The 23,086-nt window shown below is 38.3% G+C and overlaps 2 protein-coding genes across 4 annotated transcripts in view; one reads left to right on the forward strand and one right to left on the reverse strand.

The window, feature by feature from the left end:
• Positions 1-23,086, forward strand: part of RpS3 (ribosomal protein S3) — a 261,493-nt gene that overhangs the window by 197,711 nt on the left and 40,696 nt on the right. The window lies entirely within an intron of this gene.
• Positions 1-23,086, reverse strand: part of pnt (ETS transcription factor pointed) — a 59,894-nt gene that overhangs the window by 10,730 nt on the left and 26,078 nt on the right. The window contains exons 1-4 of one of the 3 annotated variants that reach the window (XM_036818374.3): positions 14,831-15,453; positions 14,615-14,731; positions 14,011-14,214; positions 12,927-13,151 (exon numbers count right to left, since the gene is read on the reverse strand). In XM_036818374.3, coding sequence (XP_036674269.3) covers positions 12,927-13,151; positions 14,011-14,214; positions 14,615-14,731; positions 14,831-15,008 — 724 coding nt within the window. In that variant the 5' untranslated portion in view covers positions 15,009-15,453. Of the gene's footprint in view, positions 1-12,926; positions 13,152-14,010; positions 14,215-14,614; positions 14,732-14,830; positions 15,454-23,086 lie in introns of those variants that run through there. The other 2 variants (XM_036818373.3, XM_036818372.3) reach the window with 2 other exon arrangements.

Genomic DNA, 23,086 nt, shown 5'->3' on the forward strand with positions numbered 1-23,086 from the left:
GTGCAGCCGGGGAAACAGTTGGCCAGAAGACAGAGAGTGACTCGCTAAATGGCTCATTTATGGCCGTTTCCCACTGCGCGGCAACAACGCACCCGAAATGTGGCATGCGGTCACCTTCGGCAACAACAACAACAGCAGCAGCAACATCGAGCGGTACGACAACAACAGCTAGAGTACCGCAAAGCACAAACGAATGAACCTGAACCTGAACCTGAATGGGAATGAGAATGAGAATACGAGCCTGAACCTTCGAAAGAGCTGCGGGGGTGGGGCAGTTGCAACTCAAGCGGCTGACTAAATGTCAGAGAATTCTGCACCTGTCCGACTATCACCATGCCAACAAAAGCAACAACAGCAGCGAGGGAGAAATACTCGTATACTATATGAAAAGTAAAAAAAAAACTGCGTGCGTCGACAGTATTTCGGACAGCGACAACATGTGTTGCTGCTGTAGCCAGGGACAACTGTTGTGCACCGCTGACTGCGTTTGCTCTTTTTCAAGTTCTATACTGAACAAAAAATAATTATGCAGCGGTAAATTATGGCGCTATATAGAAAGTCTACTTATTAAAATTACACCTTTTCAACTTTGTTATCAGAAAATCAGTTTATAAATAAATTTGACCACTGAAAAGATCTTTAAAAATCATTTTACACGTTCTAGCTCTATAAGAAATTCTAAAAACTCTAATACTACTTTCTTGATATATTTTGAACCAAAATAAAAATATTCTAACGATTTGTTTTAATCCTAAAAATTTATATATGCAGTTTAGATCATTCTAATTTTTTTTTTTTTTAATTTCAAATATCTTCTAAAAATTTCTCAAATAAAGTATAGGAACTTCACCTTTTAAGTCAGCTTCCTTGATAATAATATTAATTAATTTTTAAGGACTTCAAAAACGGAACAACAATATAAAAATGTGTAGGACTAGTATAAAAAAATCATTTAAAAATAGACATGCAAATTAAAATCTTTTTTTTTTTATTTTTTAAAACCATTTAGAAGGGACATTTTTTCAGCTGCCTTAACTAGTTTTCACACTTTAAGGTACATTTCCCTTAACCTAAATTCACATTTTTCTCGCAGTGCACTTCGTCCCTGGTCAGATTGTGTGAGAGACTACACACACAGGGGCAGGCATCGCCCACACAACAACCGTGAGTGTGAGAAACTGCAGGCAGCCAGTGTCTCTTCTCCTGCTCCCTTTTCAGGATCTTGCCTCTATACTCCTTCCTCCTTCCTTTTTCCTTCTTCCTTGTTCCTTGTTCCCTATTCTCTCCCCCCATTCCACTCCTTGTGTTTACTCCCGGCGAACAAGATGCAGTCAAGCGATATAGGGATATTAGAATGCCCGACATGCGGAGCCAGGGATCTATGGATCTCGATCTCAAGACCCGAAGAGAGGTTCTCTATATGTGTTATATGAATATCTACCTGCAGGGCCACTTTGGGCTTGCCTAATTTACTTGTGCCCTCGCCGCATTGTTCTTGCAGTTTTCATTCATAAAATCTGAAATCTCTACCCAGCCGAGGCATTGAACTGAGGGAAAAAGGAGGAAAAGGAGGCTCAATCTCAAGGTGCATCGATTCGGAACTAAAGGAAGTAAATTACCGGATGTTGTCTACTCATTTGCTTGTTGTTCTTTTCGCATTCCCTTTGCTTTGATTCATCGAAATGTCCTGCGGGCAGTCCTTTGTGGACGACCTTGCTGCTTGTTGCTCATTTATCATTTTTCACTTGAAACCGAAACCAAAACGAAACAAAACGAGATGAATGCAAGCCAATAAAACATTTTGCCAATCCCTGGGATACACTTCTTTATTTTTCGGAGTGGGAGTGGGCCTGGTGGTATCCTGGCAGCCATTTAATTGCACACCTTGTATGCAATGAGTATTTAATTGCCATTCAACTATTGGCCAACTCGGTAGTTGTCGCTTTCCCACGCTGGCCAACTAACTTTTTTATAGTTTTAACTTTTTTTTTTGGATAAATTACTCAACAAATGCAGGAGTGAAGTTCCGGCTCATTGCGCCGTAATGTCTCGTTAAAGGACACGAACTCGAGTTCTAGAGGGTGGAGCGTGGGAGAAATGAGCGCGGGTGGTGGCCATGTTTATTGCTTTATGGCCCATAACTTTTAAACGGCAGACAAATTATGAAACATTCAAGCGATTATTACGATAAGAGGTGGAAATTGTGTTGTTATTAACTTACGGATTTTTAAACGACTACAGAAAACATGCAGGGTGTTTGACACATTTATAATTTTTATCAAAAAACTTCTAAAAGAACCTAGTCTCTAAAAAATTTCTTTAAAACGTATCTCTTTTAAAAATTACTAATTATTATATTTTCATTTAACTTTTTAATTATGAATTAATATAATGATTAATACTAACTTTACAACTCATTTCAACAACAAATTTGAAATAGAATTTAAAAACTTATCGCTCATAAGTAAATATAGTTGTCGGAAATTTTGATGAATAATGTCAGAGAATATTATAATGAATACTACGTAGGTCATTTTGTGTTACTTTAAGTATTTTTAATGTTTTTATCTCTTTACTAAAAGCAGGGGAAATACATTGTAGTTTTTAAAAAATAATTATGTCATGGTTTCCACTAGCTTTAACATTTTTCTTGCCATTTTCTACCCAACCAAACATATCGAAAAACACCTTGCCAGCCGCTTTGCCCTCCCACTTTCATCTCTTATCTACGGACATTGAGTGGACAACTTTGGGGCATTACAGATACTTACTAGGGACTGGGTAAATAGAGTAAAACCTCTCAGGTAAACAACTACAACAAGGGCGCTGGCAAATAGCAGCGAATGAAACAATAAGAAAACAACGTGGACAGAAAAAATATAAACAAATCAGCTGCGCAAGCGCACAGATCAAACGCCGAAAGGCCGACAGCTCGACAAAAAATAAAGAAAAAACAAACGCGGCTCGACACTTTTAAAATTGCATGAAGAGGGGGGGCTTCGAAAATTAAAGCTAAAGCAAGCTGAAAAATTCAAATTTATTTACACTTTGACGCATTTAAAACAAAGAGAGCGGGAGATACCAGTAAAAAAAGAAAAATAACGACAAGTCGGTGGTAAAAAAAAACACAAAATAACGAAAAAAGAGAACAGTCAAATGTAGGCAAATAAATGACACAACAACAATGGCTATAACGATGTGAAAATTAAATGAAAATGAATAAAAGGGCGAGAGAGAGATGGGGCGATGGGGCCAGACCCACTAAGCAGGGCAGCCAGGTCTCAAACTGATAAAGATCTGGAAAAAATACGGAAAATACAGCAAATACAGAAAATAGCTAAGGCCAAAAGAGAAACATTAACGGAGACTGAGAAATGTTCAAGTTTTGCACAGAATTTACGAGTTCGCTTCGAGCCCGGCCAAATTGCATTAGCGCTGCCGGCCCAAAAGGGAAAAGGGAATGGGGAAATGAGAATATTCCCACGATTGCGACTTCGGAAACTCAGGTGTTTGAGTTGGACAAATTATTGCCACAAATGTAGGCAATGCACACTAACTAAACGACTAGCCAACCAACCAAGCAACCAACCAACAGAAGGACACTTTTACAGGACCTGTGCATGGTGGTTGCATCCACTGATAGACATCGCACCACCAGCACCACCACTTGCACCCCCTATCAACTGAATCACAAGGTAACCTGCACTTGCTGCTGCACTCTGAAGGAATTTCACTCACCCTTAACAACCCTCTCGAAACGAGAGTTCTCTACATTACACGGGAAACAATATTTATTAAACTACAAAATTAAAAAAAGAACTCTATAACAGTATGACAAAAAACTTAGAAACGCGAATTCTTGAGACGCAGTTCATACTAATCGAAAATAAATGTCTTTAATGGTTATATAAAAAGAATAAATTTTGTAATTGGTTTACACTATAATTTTCTTTTTTCTCGACAACTCTCTCGAAACGAAAGTTCTCTGTATTACACGGAAAACAATATTTATAAAACTACTATAAAAAACTTAGAAACGCGAGTTCTTCAGACGCAGTTCATACTAATCGATCTTAACCAATGTCTTTAATAGTTATATAAAGAGAATAAATTTTATGATTGGTTTACATTATAATTTTCTTTCCGTGTACGCACCCCTATATTATATTTCCCTTTCCGATTTGTTGCATTTTCCATATCCCAATTGCATTTCTATATAACTCAGTTATTTTTCTGCGGGGAGACAAGTGGTGTTACCCAATGTTTTTTGTTGTTTTTCCTGTCAGTTCCCAAGGTTTTGGGTCAGTAGAGCTATGCTTTACTGTAGAGAGGGTGGTTTTAAGGGAACTATTTTCCCTGCCTTGGATTTATCTTGGTTTGAAGTACTTGTTTGTTGATTTTAGCATCATAATTTCGTGTTGTTTTTATGTTTTTTTTTCAAGTGGGAAGAGATTAAACCGGAAGTGTTTAGAAGTGGTAAGAAATAAAACAATGAAACATGTTTTTAAGGAAGAAATATTTAAAGATTTTGAGTTATTTTTTAGACCATTAAAAATTAGAACCATTTTGCCTTTCGAATTTCTCTTTCTAAATCTTTTAACAAGCCTTACCCCCTAAATTTTCTCATCAATCGCCCGTGATTCCCCCAACAATTCACGGAGAGAAAACAAATTTTCAACACAATTCAATTAGCGCACACGCGGCCGCAAAAATCAAAAACCGAAATTGTTAATGAAAATTGCAAAATGACCCCCCTTTTCACCGCGCGCCAAAGTAAATAAACACGAATTGCAATGCTGGGGAGAAAAAAGAAAGAAAAGCTGATGGAAAACGCCTCAAAACGGAAATATGCAAGGAAATTGCCAAGGCGCTGACAGCCGATTAATCGCGATGGGGTCTAAGACTAAGAAATCGATGGATGGATGGATGGCTGAATCGTGGATAGAAGGCTGAGGTCAAAGGTTAGGCGGATATTTTCGAGCAAATGCAACGGAAATTGCGGCAACAAAATGTCCTCACCAAACCAAAAAAGCCAGAAGCTATAAAATACGTAGATACAACGAGAGAGGGAGAAAAAAGGCCAGAGAGCAGACACAGACTGAGACATAATTTCATCAGAGTTATTAATTTTAGCATTGAAATTTGCTTTAATAATATAATTAAGCGAGAGCGAGACAGGCGAAGGAGCGACAAGGCAGGCAGATAGAAAAAACGCAGCCTCACATCCGGTCAACATTTTGTCGCTCATGTGAACTCTTTTCAAAAGGCGAACGAAATAAATAATAAAAAAAAAAATTAAAAGAGGTAAACCAAATTACAGATGGGGGTCTCTTGGTGGAGTCTTGAAGTCTTGGCAGATTGTCTGCAAATCCAAAACGAGTTACAGTTCATTCATTCCACCACTCATTCATTGATTCATTCGCTGGGCCATTCATTCAGTCGATCGCCAACCGGCTTTGGCCTGGCTTTTCAGCTTTTTTTTTTTAATCTTTTCGTATCTGTGTAAACCCAACTCGACCCGACTCCACTCCATTCATCCAACGGATGTTGGTTCAGTTCTTTACATGGCATCACCCCTTTCCCTCCAATGGTCTAGTAGACAAACAACACAACCTCCGAGATTTGATTTGATTTTATTTATTTGATTCGTTTGTTTGCCGTTTGCAGCGAGTTAATAATTATAAATTGGCGTTCGCTCGTTGGGCAAGCGACTGTTGGCACAGACTCTAGATACAAAGATACTTTTGTATCTTTCGTATTTGTGGAGTGTGTGTGTGTATGCCTATTTCTCCATTTTGTCGTTTGACTTTTTGTTTGCCTAATTCTTAATGATGCATAAAGTGCTTTGCCTAGTCGTCGCTTTGCAAACAAAGTTTTGAAAGTTGATTGCAAATTAATTGCCAGCACCCGCAAGCCTCTGGCCCAAGTTCGAATATTCTTAAATATATTATTACCTTTTAATTATACTTCTTTTTTTGTGTGTGATTTATGATCTGATTTGCAAGCCTCAGACATGTAAAATTCTGTCTAATTAGGGGTCTATTAAAAACAACAATTAAATACTCAACAGTTAATTAGAATTTAACATACGTTTAGTTCTGCATTAATCATTGCATGCATAAAAATGAGATTTTATTTTTTGCAGTCTAGTAGTTAATTTTTAAAAATTATTCTATTAGTTAAATAAATGTATAATAATTTATTCAGTTATTCTATTCCATTGCTGCTCATTTGTATCCAATTAAAAATCCTTCTGCACACTTTTTAGGATTTATGAGGGAAGTATCTGGCACAGATATAGGCATTCTTACATGGTTTTTTTCCAGTTCAAGGTAGTACACCTCCCCAAACTACTCAGATCCCTACATATATCATTCTATATGGCCTGCATTTGCATCTGAAATCAAATGCAATTCGTCTCTTTCATTTTTACGTTTCGTTCGTTGGCTTTTCGGGCCTCCAAAAGAACCTCTCTCACTCACTCCCCCTACTACTTTTAGCGGCTTTCGCATTATACAAATTTAATGTTTAATTTTTCTCCCTCTGCTGTTGTTATTGTTTTTTGTTTCTGTTCTTTTGGGCGTTCTTTGTTTTAGATGAACTCGACCGTAACGCTTTTCTATGGCGTAAATTTACATCTACGTACGTAACGAAATAAAATGGAAATACATCAGAGAAAAAAAAGAAAAAACCAAAAAAAAACAGAAAAGAACAGAACAGAAACGTAAAAAATTAAAGTTCGAGGAGACGCCGCCGTCGACAGGCGGCAACAATAGTGTTGTTGTTGATGTGCCGGCAGCAACATCAGCGGCAACATCAGCAACAGTTCCAATCCGCGATCCCATTTGAATTTCGGAGGGGGGTTTGCAGGGGCGGGGGAAAAAGGGGGTTAAGTGCAGGCCGTATTAGAACCAATGTCGGTTCGCTGCGCGTCGGATTCAGCTGAATATGGTAATAAATTAAACGAAATCCGCACAAGATAGATAAATGTATGCATACGTAGGCTGCACCACCAAGTGGTGGCGATGGTGGTGGCGGTGGTGTTATGCAAGCCACTCAGCGGACCAACCGCAGAATGCAGCCAACTCACACAGAAGTAGAAACAAAGCTAAAGAATGCAGATACTACGGAATTTAATTGGGTAACAAAGGAGTCGACTTTGAAGTACTGAGGACTTCGTTAGTGCTAAAAAGGTGTATACATAAAAACGATCCATATTTCTTCTAGAAAGATATTATAATATCTTAAATCTTAAAAAAGAAAAAATCTAGATAATTATAATAGACCACCCAACTATAATACTGGAAAAAATCACAAACCTTTTAAAAGGAAAAAAAAACAGAATTTAAAAACCATTCCTTATAAATTCTAGAAAAATACAAAGATACTTTTTCAAACCTACGGATTTTCATAATATTTTAAAAATTATTTAAGAAAGTTAAAATACTATTGTTATACAAAATAAACGTTACCTGCTTTATAGGTAAAGAAAAAAAAGAAAAACCTCTAACCCGAAGAGGCCCTACATAATTCTAGATTTTTGAACCGTGCTAAAGGCACAAAACCGGGGATAAAAAAACCCGAGTGAAAAATAGCAGAAAACTGAAAACGTTGACTCGACTTTTCACAGCTCTCTGCGCTCTGGCACCCACCCGTTCTAGATCACCACTAGTTTTACCATCAGCATACCATATAGCGCACAATGTATTATAACTCCGGCATAAAAGTAAACCCAAGCTCCAGTAGCAGTTGCTCTGGGCAGCGAAGCGCGCAGGCGCGTAGTCGCAGTCCGAAAACTCCCAACGGCGTCGACTATGTTAATTAGTGACAATGTGATTTCTGGCCCTGAAGGCGCTGCGCCCCCGCCCCCGGCCACGCCTCCCCCTTCCCCCATCCAACGCCCTTCTTCTGCCACCGGGGCGAATGATTAATTTGCTGGCACTGAAAGCGGTCTTCAGGCTGAAGTGGGTTGCCTTAAATTCCGCTAAATGCTATAATAATATGCTTCTTTTTCTGGTTCTTCTTCATTCTTTATCTCCCTAGTGCATTTGCGCCAAACAATGGCGTTGAAATTAAAAATGAAATTCCACTTTATGACCTTAACAAATTTGCAATCAACATAATTCCCCATGTTATGACTCTTTAGGCTTTATGTTGCGTATCGAAAAAGATTTCTTTACCACCGAAAACACATCTTCTATAACTCTGCTTCTAATTTTTCTGTTCTGCTCTGGTGGCCCAACAATTTGTGGGAGGTGAAAACTATCTTGCGTTAATGGCTGAATTTAGCGTAATTAATACGAAGAGGCCGTAAATGAAGTAGAAGTAGAAACATCAACCCGAAGGTGATCATATTTCCCATTCGGCCTCACATTGTATGGTAATTGGCTTCGAATCGGTTGCGTTCTTCTTGGTAGGTTTATAATTTCATTTGAGCTGGATTCCCGATAATTCTTTTGGCTTATGTATTCGTTTTTCATATATTTTTGTTGTGCTAATGTATAATTATGTGTTTTCGGAATTCCAGGGAACTGCGAAAATTGCCTCGTTTTTTGGGCTAATCTTTTATTGGATTTTTATGCAAAAATATAACCAGAAGTCTGGAAAAAGTGGGTTGAAAATTACTACTCTTTGAGATGAATATTAATCATGACTTTACATAAAGTATGCCATTTTAAAATTGGAGAAAATGAATGGAAGATTTTTAAGGACTGTAAGAGTTTGTAAGATAAGCTTAGTACAAAGTAGATTAACACTAATAACATTTTATTATTAGTATTTGTATATTTTACAATTGCTCAATAAAGATTAAAACCTTTTTCCGCTTTTTTAAAATACTTCTGATCCAATCGACCCAAGAAAGTATCTTCAGGGATATCCTCTATCCATTATAAATATGCAATCAAATCTACTGCCAAATGAAAGTGAAAATGGGAAGCACACTTTTCTACCTTTCACGATGACTGTCTGCCACATGTCTGTCTTGGCGAGAACTGAAAGATTGTCATGCCATTGTCATTTTCAAAACCAACAAACTGTAACTAAACCTGACAGAGGGCAAGTGAGATGGAGAATTTACGAACTGTCACATGCGAGAACTCCAAAGACATGTGACTGGAGTTTCTGGGTGGACGAGGTGGAGGTGCTTTGTTCAGTCAGATGGATCTACAAGTCAAATGTGCATTAAATGTGTCATTCTGTGAAGCAACAACTGGCAACTGGCAACGACTAAACTGGGTTCAGGAGGGGGATCCAAAGAGGTTGAAACAGAAACAGTTCTATGGTCGGTTGATCGGTCGGTTGCCTGGGCTGAGGTTATATGGAGCTATATTGCGATCAGCATGATGATGATGATGATGAATCAACAGCCGGCAAGAGGCAACAATGGCAACTCTTCAAGCTTGGACAAACATTTCACGCATCAGGCATTTTATTATGTAGAAATAAAAACACACACAGAAAACAAAAACAACAGAGGAATACGAATGCTAAAACTTCATGAATGGCAAATCGTAGAATGGGGAACAGCAGCCATATAGCTCGGTGATTTTCGCAAATCTAAATTTAGTGGAACAATGGGGCGGGAGAGCGACTGCAAATGGATTTTCACCGCAGAGCTCCCAGAGGTAAATAAACTTGATTTCTTGGGTTTCATTAAGGGTTCCAAATGGCCAAATGACATCATACGATGGTAAAACAAAAAACAAATCAAATTTGAACAGATTTATATATATGTTTTCTGAGGAGGAGGAGGTGCAGAACAATGAATGAAGGAGAAGTAGCAGCAGAAAAACAACCAAAAAAGGCAGCGGCAATTTTGCGTGCAAATATCTAAGATACACTAGCCTAGATACGCTCTCAACCAAAACATCGAAAGACCCTGGTCATGATGGGGTCTATAGTCCGTCGAACAATCAGCCAGCTCATATATGTGTATTGTATCTCTGGGCCATTGTATCTGCGATGTGTGCAAAATTTTTAACCCGCTGACTAAGCGTTAGATACTGCATATTGATCGAATGCGAATGAAAATGGAAAATACTTTGGTTGGGGGATTTTTTCGAAAAACACTTTCCATATGAATAAAAATGGTTGAAAATTAAGAGGGTGCTCAAATACCGAATGCCACCAGACTTTTGCATAAATTCCAGCTGTGTTAAAGTGCAAGACCGTAAATCATTCAACTACTAAACCAAGCAACCTCCTCCAATCCCCTCCCGAATCTTCAATCTTCAAGTGATGATGAAACTTTGAAACATTTTCAGCTTTTTTGCGCTTCGTTGATTTTGCTTGTAGGTGTTGCACCAGTGGGAGGGTCAAATTAAATGAAGAATACACACATACAGTAAAACCTAGTAAAAATGAGAAAAGACTCAGTTCGTTGGCCATAGCAAAAGTGAAGCGTGTTCATGACACTGTTTTTATTATTTGGAGATTTGGAAACTCGTTGGCCAAAGGCATGAACTCGATTCCTAATGTGTATAATTAATCATAATTTGTTTTTAGTTTTAATGAGTGGCTTTTAAGGCCCAGTTGTGAAGGTTTTTATTTGGATTTTTTTTTTAAGCCAGGCAAAGAACACCTGGATGCCATAAACGCAGGGCACTCATCTGCATAATTACCTTTCGAAGGGAGCCTAGCTAAGTGCCAGGAGTGCCGGGTTAAAAGTGTCAACAAGTCACGCACTTAGGACCCCGGAGCTCAAGAACCTTCCCGGAATCACTATACTAATCCTCTCCAGCTGGGGTCAATCAATTTTTCACACAAGAGTCACAGAGAGAGAGAGTCGAATGCAAATGATCGGGGAGGAAAAAAACATCAATAATATGCAAATGCAGCAAATTAATGACTGACAAAAAGACAATCGAAACGAATTAAGAAAACCAGCCTACAAACCACTGGCCACAGCACACACACACACACACACGATACGATCCCGATCCGAGTCGCATAATTTCTGTAGATGCGGGCCAAGCAGGGACAATGACTATCCAACTTCGGTGGAGGGGGCCCCCAGACGACGGTGGCTTATCCGCAAGATTGAAATAATAACAATGCTGACAACAGGGGCTACTTCCACGGCAACACAAATGATTGAATCAAATTGATGCCCAGAACCTAGCCACTGAAACGATCGTCATGGAATTACATATGTCCAACCACACTACGACATTGATGGCGATCTCGTTTTAGTTAAGATTTAGGGGTTATCTTAGGGGTTTAAGAAAGGGAAAAAGGCTTCTTTTTAGCATAAAAAATGGAGTTATTAAATGGCAGATATTTAAATAGTGTAATTTAAGTGGATTTGGCAACGTATTGCTTCTTAGTTTTAGGTACTACTATACTATATAATTTAAAAAAAACTTTAAGGGGAAAAAAACCAAAGGGATGAGTAATTAAAAGTCCCGTATATAAGAAATCCCCTTATTTTCTTTAACAAATTGATTGTTTCATTAACTGCGCACACGTCGCCAAGTGGGATATGTAAATGTTTTAACATTTATGGTCATAATGTGTCAAAGACCATAAATTCAATTAATTTATTATAATGGCAGGAGTGGGCCTGGTTTGCTTTGGAGGAGCGACGCCATCGCCAAGACAAGGGGTCCATGCTGGGGGTCAGTTGATTAATAATACAAAATTTGTAGCGCACACTACATCATCTTGACACTGCAACTCTGTAGAGACAATGCAGCCTGATGATGCTGATGATGTTTCTGCTGCTGCTGTGTTCCAATTTGTACGGCGACGCATTAAATAAATGTATCTCAATCTCAAGCTGTGCCCTGGCGTCGAATCCCCTCCAACCATAACCCCCTGCCATGGCCACCAAATATGTAAACAATTTAAATAGATATTTAGATATGCTGCCTACGCTGGCGCCAAGCTCACACCGACAGACAGCTCGCTATTTGTTTTAAAATTTAATTTCCGTTTCAATTTCACATAAATAAATTAAAATCACAGAAATATAACTCAGATAAAATCAAAACATTGCCTGCATTCCCCCAAGACAGATAACGCATATAGGAAACGGGGAAAAAAATAAAAAGATATAGTAGCTGTGCAAATGAATTGTTTAAATTGGCTCTCAATTTGAATTTAGTTATGGATCTGATCGTGATTTAGAGTCTTTAGAGTCTTGTGCCGGATGCACTAAACACATGCCAAACAACTGCTCATCATTTGGCCAAATCGATGCGGAGGATGTGCAATAAATAAAAGTGATCGCTTGATGAGCTCCAATATCCATCTCATTTCGATCGGTGTAATTTCAATATCAATATCGATTGTGTGTAATTTTTCAATGGATTACGTTCGGGAATGCTGAATGATTTTAGTCTTTAGATTAACTGATTTATTTTTCTTTTTTTTTTAATACTCTATTTTCTTATCATTTGCAAATATTCATATCTTTATGGGTCATACCATCTGTAAAGTTTATGGTTTTCTAGTTCTAGGAAATTTTAAAAATATATATTGACTGTCATTCGCTTAGTTGTGATAAGATGTTTAGCGCTGGGGAGCCATTGAGTAGATTATGGAATTTTAATAACTTGAATTGATTCCTCAATGGGGCAATTACTGCTTAAAATTGTCGACTTTGTGATTGGCGCGATAAGGTAGTACTCGAGGAACGTTAAACAAAAGTCTTGAAATTTTAAGTTTTAAACCATTTCATTTGATAAAAAATATAAGTTGGTAGGTTTTAAACTCAAAAATACGGAAACGGAAATGGCAATACAATCTTAACTTAAGTTGAATGAAAATAAAATCTTTTACTGAAAAATAACCATTTCTAGATTCGAAACCTTTTCCAATCAGAAAGTCTTTCACTTTTCTTTTCCCCAAGGACCCACTTTTGATCCAATAAATTCAAATATCAATATGCCAGTAATAACTATCCTTTAGGTTGATTTGCTTACCGTTGAGGGAGTGGGGAGTGGCTCGGTGGAAGTTTTTATTATCACTGTTCGCCGCCGACGTCACATAATCCATGGACAGGCGGCTGTTTATGCTGCTGTTGTTGCTGTTGGCGGGTGGCTCGGTGGGGTAATTGGCCACCTGGTGGTCCGATCCACAGACCGAGGCCGTGGTGGCCGACTCAAAGGAATTGCCATGCACAATATCCTCATTTGGTTTCTCGCAATCTGAAAATGGTAAAATGTGAAGGGGATGGTGTAAAGGTGGACAACAAACTCAATTAGTTGTATAAAAATTCTAATAAGGTTTTACCCAAACTAAGAGCTTGGCAAACTCAATATATTATGTATGTTAAAAATTCCAAATTTGTTTATTTTTTTGCAGGTGCTTTTTAACCTTACACTTCATTTTAAGTATTTTTATAAAAAAAAGTGTATATTTAAAGAAAAACAGTTTTTAGTGAAACACAAATTTGTTAAGAATTATGGAATGAGTTGTATTTTAAGATCCTTTCTTTTTTAAGCCATTTAGTTTTTAGAAAGACAGAATACATTTATTTTTAAATCCTTCTCTTCCAATTTATTTATTTTAAAATGTTTATTTTAGAAACTACAAATTAGTTGTAGGTTGAGATACTTGCCTTCAAAACTATTGGAAAATCGTATACTTTTTAACTTAACGCTCCAAAGACTTTATCATAAAATCTTTTAAATTGATATATCATTTGCAAAAAGCTCATAGCTATCTTCACAGTGTAGTGACCACTTGAAATCGAATTTCAGCGTGGACAGGAAGCGTCAGAAGGACACAAAAAACAGTTTAATATGAAGGGTTGGAGGGTGCTCAACAGGTCAGAGAACCGGTTCACACTGCCACCCACACCCACTCCAATCAATCCAATAGAGCCACCCCAACCATCATGGACTCCTTGACTTTGTTAGACACGCTTCCGTTTTGGGTTTGCCTTGGTTTGCTTTCTGAGTTCGCTCGTTGGGGCAGGTAAATTTCGTTACTGGCGCCAGTCGAGTCCATGTTTATGGCTTACACTTTACCGCCGGCTTACTGGCATTCGGCTCACGTACTCACCTTTTTGCAGGATGTCCAAGTGCTCCCACAGAATGTCGCCGGTGAAGGGTGGCGTGATGGCCAGGAACTTCTCCTTGCCCAGATCGACCATGGCACGGCCCTTCATCTTGTAGAAGGGGTCCAGGTTCATGGAGACCAGCGAGAACTCATTCTTGGCCCAGTTGAGCCAGTAGATGACATGCTCCTCCGTCCATTCACGGGGATCTGCATGGGAAAAAGTACAACAAAAATATATTGGGGGAGTGCAGATAGAAATATAAATATAAATAGAGATGGAAATTAATCGTTTTCTAATGCCTCTTGCTCGTCGGCGACTTAATTAGGCGTGGGAGCGCACTTGGTTATTGCTGTGGGAAACTATTAATATTCATTGGTACTCAGGCCGGAACTCCAATTGATAGTTCACGGTTAGTTAGGACTCTATTTTTTATTGGTTGCACGCAGAAAAAATTGTTCTTAAGGAATTAAGACAATGTTCTTAAAATTACAAAGTTCAAAAGTCAACAGAGATATATATTACACGATTAGGCTGGCCTTTAACATTGAGTTCAATGCAAACGTGAATTCTTCAGGATTATGTTATCTAAGAAGGGTTTTTTCTTACCTTTGGTTATGTTGCAGTTTTGAACCTCCTTTTCCCAGGAGGCGAAGGAGGCCTTTAGTACCTCGTTGACCTTGCGATTGGTGCCTGGGGTGAGGGGCGGCAAGGCGGTGGGAACTTCTGTAATAAACAAAACAACCATTAGAATAATCGTAAAACAAATGAAAAATTGTTAACAATGAATAAGATGAATATACAGATTGTAAACCATAGGCGAACCTTTTAGCTTGCTGAGATTGGTGGACAATTGCTGTAGCTTTTGGCCCTTTAGGTGGAATTTGCCTGAAAAGCACTGATAGTTGTTGGGCAAGAAGGTCTGGTGATGGTGGTTATAGTTTGCCGATCGCAGAGGCGGCAGCATGCGACTGTCGTTCCAATCGATCCACTCATTGGTCATAGTCGGGCCAATTAAGATCTTGTCGAACGAATTTGTTTACGCACTGGGTGTCGGGGGTTAAAAAGGGGGAGACGATCTTCAATTGATCTTAATTGATTGGTGCGGCACAATCTTGACCCGAAATGTCAGTGAAAGTCGCGACCCTTTCACAGCACTTTGATCCGTCAGATACAAATGTATCTTGGGTGTGCAATTGTCGCGCCTTAATTGTGGTAATTGAACGTTAATTGCATATATCACAGCACCATTTAGCCATTAACAGATTGTCAACATTAGCAAACGGGTTTACACACAGATACACACACTCGGGGCACTGGGTACTCGATACTCGATTCTTGAGATTTATTCAGATTTGTTCATATTTTTTGTTGCCACAAAAGACACAAAAAAACACACGATACGGAAAAATATATTTTGTAATTCGCTCGTCGCTCGTTGTTCGTTCTGTGTATCTATCGGATTGCTGGATTTGTGAAGCCAAACTGAAACGAAACGATCGTATCCGTAGCTATAGCGCTGCGTATCCTAAAGCAGCAAAACGAAACGAGTGGGAAAGAGAGAGAGCGATCTGTGCGGAGAGAGCGCAACAAGTGGGAATGGAACTCGTAAATCTCAAAATGCTGGAACGAACTGGAATTCATTCATAAAACGATGCAAGTGCGTGTGTGTGTGCGTGCGCTCTCTCGATTGTATCTGTGTGTGCAAGTGTGTTTGGAACGGAAACGGCCATCATCAGAGCAGCAACAACAACAAGAACAACAGAACTGCTAGTAAAACAACAACGCGCTGCCAGGTTGTTTGTTTAGCCGAGAGAAGAAGCCAAAAGGCAACGAAAAAACAAAAAACAAAACACACAGACACACGTAAAAAATTAAAGCAAAAAATAGTGAAAGAAAGAGAACAAATACAAATAAAGGCGAGCAGTTTTTTCGGAACATTAGCAACAGGTGACCAAATGCACGGTAATACAGGGTGTAACAGGTGCAGAAAATATAAAAATATTAGCAAAAAAATCTGTAAAAATTATCTGATATTATATATTAAATTCTAGGTATAACTGACCTTTAAGTCATTACAATCTTTGAGCTTTTTTTAAAGAACTTCAATTTATTTATATGTTTGAGTTTTAGAGAAAAAAAGTTTAAGGAACATATATTCATTGAGAAACTAAATAATGAATAAAAAACCCTTGTCATCATATAAAAAAGGTGTAATTATTATAAAAACAAAAAAATTTTCTAGGGAACTCTACAAGGTTTTTTGATCGTGTCCATTTAACACTAAATGAATAACCTTTTCTGTGTGCTAGTGCAGTTCCTATCTTCTTTTTTGATCATAATTTTGTAATTTTTTTCTTATTTTTTCGTAATATTTTAACCAGATTGTGGAGCACATATGGCAAATCTACTCAAGTTTCTCCCCTCACATAACCCGAGAAAAAATCCCCAGGCACACAAGCAATTTATGAATGAATTTCTTGTGTTGCCTCACACGCGCATTCGCCTGAAAAGAAACTCCAGACAACAGGGGGGAACAAGAAGAAGAAGACACCGATATTGTAGTAAGGGAACGCTTCGCATTTCGAAGATACACAACACAATACCTCAGGCGGTAGAAACACCAGCCACAGCAACAACAATCGATCGAGACGTCGCCGTCGACAGAGGACGCTTCCGCTGCTTCCGTTCGATGTATCGATAAGGTGGAAAAGGGAGGGCTAGATACGAGGGAGGGAGAAGAAAGTAGCCAACCCAGGGCGCAGGAGAGGAGGATAAGATAAAGCTATTATTATGATGACTACGCGACCAGGTAGATTTATGAATGGGATACGACGAAAAGAAACGAGAGGCGAAACATTGACTCCGCGGCTTTACGTCTATGAATGAATTGAAATTACGTGCGACGGGGACGGGGAAGAAGAAGCAGGGAGATCATTTGGTCATTATCACAAAACCGCATAATTGGCGACAAATGCAGGGGAACCCTTTGGCCAGGGTTTTATCGTGGCCACCAACTTTGCTTCAGGCACCGGAAGAAATAAACCTAATCCACTATAAGGTAGTTCCTATTCCAAACTTTTTAAATTTATTATATTTCTTTTACAACACCATTATTGTTACGTAGTTTATGTTGTTTATTTGGATCTCCAAGTCTAGTCCTATCAGCATAAATAATTATCTAACCCCTTGGACCCTACAATACATTTTATATCTAAAAGTAAGGACATTCATTTAAAAGGTAAAGTTTCATCATAAATACCCCATGATATTTCCAATACCCGCTCTCCCCTCATTCGCTCAGTGTACCCACCGATCCCAAGGTGGGCTGCGTGTTAAAGAAATTACTTCTCATTGCCATGACTATAAGCCCTATACATATTTGGCATTGCATACATATGTATTATAACAATTATTATGACTTGTAGTCGTAGAAGAAGTAGACGCGAGGCACTTCAAAGCCCAGCACTTACAACTTGAAATTACAAAACGTCTGTGCGTGTTCGAAATTCATTATGCGATCCATCTAAAGTTGAGGGGGATGGGAGCACCTTTGTGGACCTGGGCCACACACATGGCCAGGGATCTGCCATTGGAGCCTCTCAACTTCACTACGATGCGCTGCGGTTGGTAATCATACGAGGTGTTCATTGTTCGCTCCTAGTTGCCTCACTTTTTTTTGCAGCTCAAGTTGGAGTCTTGGAAATGGGTCAATCACGCCGACCACCGCCTGTCTGTCTGCTGTCTTCTTAGAGCACGAGATGGATCCATCTACATCCAGAACCACTTCACGCTAGCTTGCTTCTATCTGAGTCTTTTGGGATTACTCCAGTTATGATTAATTTCACTTAGTTCATTTAATATTTTAATTTTCACTGGTTGCATGTGTAATTAAAATGGATAATTATCTAAGGAAAGTACGTTTTAATTCTTTTCATTCATGATAATGTCATTCGTTATGACAAATAAAATGTTTGTTGTTCCCAAATACTTTTATCCTGATCTCTAGTCTTACAAGAACTCTTGGGAATACTTCCTACCTTAGTAATTAGATAATCTACTTCCTAGGAATATATTAATAACCTTAAAAAACATACTACTTCCAAGCTTCATATGAGAAGGAAGTTAATAGCATATTTAAAATTACTCACTACTTGATTCCATGTTTTCTAACTGCGATTGCTAAACAAAATTAAGAGTTATGCCGGTCTGTCATCTGGATGCAAATTTATCCCATCTGGACCCTTTAAACAAGTTCAACTGTATACGATAGAGAAGTCACGTAGGCCTCCGGAAGAAAGTAACGATCCCTGGGATGCTCAGCTCCCAGGCTTGAAAGTTGTAATCTCTATACGGACTTTTCGTACCATACTACCCAAGCTCCGCTATTTTATTTTAATCGGCCACTTCGTCACTGCTTAACGCTATTGGATTGGAAACTATGTGCTTTGTGTGTAGACTCGTGCCAATCTTAAAGTTTGAGTAATGTCGCAATTAGCACAAGACTTGCAAAATCTTATCGCCATTCTTAGAAACGGAGACTCGAAAGAAATACTAGAAATAATTTATAAGTGTAGCCTATTTTTGAACTTATTACGCCTTATCGCTGTGAGACCTGAGACCCCTGATAAGGTGAGCATCGAAGTAAGTTCATTCATAAAAAGTCTCGAGCGATCTTCGTATTTCTAAGCGTTAAGCGTGAACAATATACTTCTATTTCCGTTTCCTGTTATGATCAGATCGTTATCAAGCGATAACCGGAGAAATTGCAATTTGAATGGAGTGTCTGATTGTCGAATCGAATCAAAGGCAATTGAAGCCCAACACTTAGTGTTCCCACCTTGCCTCAGTTCACCTGAAAGCGCAACAAGTTGCACGCAATTTTCTCCTGAGGGAAATTGCACCGGGGAAAATCAGATTGATTTGGGAAGCATTTAGTTGGCAACATGAAAAATAATAACAAAGTGATTTGTACAATACTAGTTAATAACTTTTTGGATTGACAACATTTTTTTATATTTTTTGCAGCCATTAAATATGATAATATATTCAAAAAAGTATTTCCCCTAGTGTGGTAAAAGCCAAAAGGCAAACACTGAAACTCTGCCAACAACTGACATCAGGCAACCACAAAGGCAGCGAACAACATTATTAAGTATTTGCCATCGACTTCCGGTCGTTAGATATTTCATTACCAACTTCGACTTCAACTTTGAGTCCCTGGAGTTGGGCGTCCCAAGCTCTTCTATTAAATTTTATAATATTCTGCCTTGCAATCGCCTGGGCGGTCTCGATGAGATGGGCCACAGAGACCAGAAAAATATACAAGATGCAATCGAGACCAGATGGGGAATGGGCAGATCCCAATGATGGCGGGGTAATTATGGCAAAATATATAGTGCAATCGATAGCTGTACCTATAATGAAACCGTCGGTATATGTAGGTCTCGCAAAGACTCCTTTGTTTCTGCTACCAATACTAATACTCTAGAAGGTCCTTTGACAAGCAGTGAGCTATAAACGATTCGAGCCTCGAGCAAAACAAGGCAACTAATTTGATTGAAATTCCAACTCAAGTTAAACTGCAGCGTTGGCCAGACATATATATATATAGTTATTTATATGTGGACTTGATAAACGCTTCTCATTTAGTGCTTAAATCGTAAATTAAGTCAATAAAAGGGGGCGTCATAAGAGGAATTAAATAAATACAAATTCAAACAGAGGCAAAATGTGACAAGTTCTTGGAAAATGTTGTCAACATAAAAAAAGCATAGCCGCAAAATATAATGAGGTGCTATAAGACCAAAGAATACCCTGGATGGAATAATATTTATGTTGAAGATATTATTAAGGGACATATATTAAACTTAAAAATTATTTAAATTTTTGTTTGGTTTCTTATTTATTAATATTTTTATCAGAGCTTTTACATAGAGCTTTTTCCTTTTTATAGAGTAAAAGTATATGCTGATCTCCCTATTCTTCAGATCACAACATTTCCTCGAATTCCATATATGCACCTTAAGTTTCCTTAATATCGGAAAAAACGAGAAAAACTAACTTAAAATTCTCGATAAAAAATGGAAAGAGAATGAAAGACGGACAGACCAACTGAAAATTATATTGAAAGCAAATAAATCAAATAATGTGCAGCCAAATTACGACAAAATACACATTCGAGTATAAATAAATATGTATGCATGACAGGAGGCGATCCGTTGGAGTTGGGGGTCTTCAAAAAGGGGGAGTATGGAGCGTGTGTATCGTGTGTGTGCGGGGAGTTTTCGATATAAAAATAATTGCAGGAATTGTGTGTTGTCGACGACGTCGAAAACAAAAAAAAAAAAGAAAAAGGCTATATAAAAAAAAAACAGCGAGACGATCGGCTTCTTCTTGTTGCACATTTGCAGCTGAAACAGCAAAAGTAGAAAGAGAGGGGGCGAAGCAAGTGTAAAAGAGAAGTGCGCTGGCTAACAAGAAGAAGAGTGAGCTGCGACCCTGGTAAAAAAAAATAAGAGAAAAAAAAAGAAAGAACGAACCGAGGAGTTGTCGTACGAAACTTACTACACCGGAAATATAAAATTACACACTCAACACTTAAATGGCATGTGTGTGAACGTGTGTGTGTGAGAGTGAGTTGCATGCTGCATCCGAGATTCTTCGAGATTCCAGAAGATGCAGTACGTCACGTCTACAGGGTGCAAAACGATCGAACCCAATTTGAGCGATTCCCCATCCCATTTTTGGTTTTCGTTTTTCGGAGGGCAGCAGGGAAACGCAAATTAATTGCCCAATTTCAAAGGTAGGTAGTAGCCCCATTCGACAATCAATGGACATGAAAAGTGTTGCACCTCAGGTGTGTTCCATAATTATGGGAATATTTATTTAGCCAACTGCACAAGAGGATGATGCATGGACTGAATGCGTATAAAGCGGATTGTATTTATGGCATTTGAAGGGGGGATTAAGAGTGCAAATCAGGGGAGGATTATCCCAAAATCAAGAGAGTGAAGTATTTAAGAAGGATTTGCACTTCCATTTCTCAGTCTCATTAGTTTATTTATTTTTTATAAGAGTCAATAATAGAATTCTTAAGTGTAGATAGAGGATATTCTTATTGGAACTCAATGGATAAATAGTGCAATTAAACGAAGTATAATTCTAAAATAAATAAAGTAAAATATTTAAAAAGAAATGATATAAAAAAAGGAACTTATTCAGTTTATTTGCTAAGAAATTGAAAGAGATTGCAGAATTTTATTCAAAGAAATCGATGATACAATCATAATAATCATATCTTTTTAATGACATTTTTGTTATATTTTAAAACCTTGATGGTCGTAATTTATTTTAAAATACCAAACCCATATATACAATAAAAACTCTCTTAATTACTTAACCACAACCAAACCCCTTTAGACTTCTTTTGTGACCCAAGTAGAAAGCGAAATTCGCAGAAAATAAAATTCCCACGCACTTGAACTTGAATTGTTCGCTGTGTTATTTTGACAGATTCCAATACAGGACCAAATGCAAACATATATTAATGTTCAGTGCTTAAATGGCATGTTAAAAAGACTCAAATTACACAGATACTCACAGACACAAGGAGGGGACTCCTGAGAGATTAACACACAATAAGTCTGCGTCCTGCAGCTTTTACCTGCTAATGATCCTCGAAAAGAGGCCATGAAAAATACCCTCTCCGCTGGGGTCATGTCCGACTTATAGCGTCCTTTGGCGGCTTTTGACCCCCTCCGATCCCCCAATCTTCAGGCGATCAAGGACTCTTTTCGCTTGGCGTCTGTGGCGTGGGAAAAATCATTCCAAAATTCGCTCCTTCTGTTCGGTTTCTCTTTTTCCCCACTGAATATTTTTTTATGTTGTACTTTTTGGCAAAAATATTTCTCAAGCCGCGCCGAGATCTTGTCTCCCCCTTCAATAAATTCAGCGCTGATTTTTGCAAGGGGGACTGAGCTCGGGTTTTTCGAACCGGACTGAGTCACTACTGCAACAGGTAGTGAATCCATTGGCTGATAACAAAGGCAACCCGCTGTCTAGCGGCCCTCAAAAAGTCCTCAGACAGCATGACCCACCACTAATCGATATATTTGTATACCTTATGTTTAGCCACCGATAGACAAACCAAACATTTCTGACTCACTGGCGATAAAGCCAACGATTCTAGGAAACCCTTCGCTACTTTCGATCCCCCTCTTATTTTGTGTGTCGCCAAGTGCTGCCTTTAATTTGGTTCTTTCAATTTTAATTCCATTCAATTAGCCCATGGAAATCTCACATACAAAACCAATTCACCAGCCTTCTTTTCGAGATCTCTTGTTTAATTGTTCTCTAAATTGATGGTGGGCGGACACGGACGGACACTTTGTCTAATTGCATTTATTCATAATGATAAATCAGCTTCCATAGTTCACAGCGAATCCAGTAAATTGAGTGAGCTTTGTGTGTGGGGAAAAGATTTCGATCAAGAAGTTCATTTGGCTTGGGTAAAAAACTTGGAAATCTTGCAAAATATTTTCTTTCCCTTTTTTCTTGTAATATTTGTTGACAATCTTGCTCAACTATAGACGTGTTTTTGTGCCAATTTCGTTGGTCTTTAATCGAAAAACCCAGTAGTATTACACTGTAATTGGATTTACCCCACAAATCTGCTGATAAAAAAATATGTTTTACCCAATATTCTAAGAAATTTTCAGCTTGAAATGCATTTCCAAGAACATTAAAAATTTCCAACAGAAAATATATATTTCCGACATAACTTTATCGCAGCAATTATTTGACTCGAAAGTGAGAAACGTTTGGCAGCTATCGCGATATTGTTGTTATTATATTGTTGATGTTGTTGTTGTTTTTTCCATCCACACTAGCAGCAAGTAAAAATGTTTATTTAGCAAACGATCAACAGGAGAATACAAAATTTATATGGACAGGCCAAAGTCAATCGGTGGAAATCCCCAATAACAATTGCAAGCCATAAAATTGATGATCAAACGAAAACTCTCACATTTTGGAGTGTGAGCGGGAAGGCAAGAACTTCGAGGAAAAGAGAGGGCAAGA

The sequence above is a fragment of the Drosophila suzukii genome, chromosome 3 (genome assembly GCF_043229965.1).
Source record: "Drosophila suzukii chromosome 3, CBGP_Dsuzu_IsoJpt1.0, whole genome shotgun sequence".
NCBI classification, from domain to species: domain Eukaryota; kingdom Metazoa; phylum Arthropoda; class Insecta; order Diptera; family Drosophilidae; genus Drosophila; species Drosophila suzukii.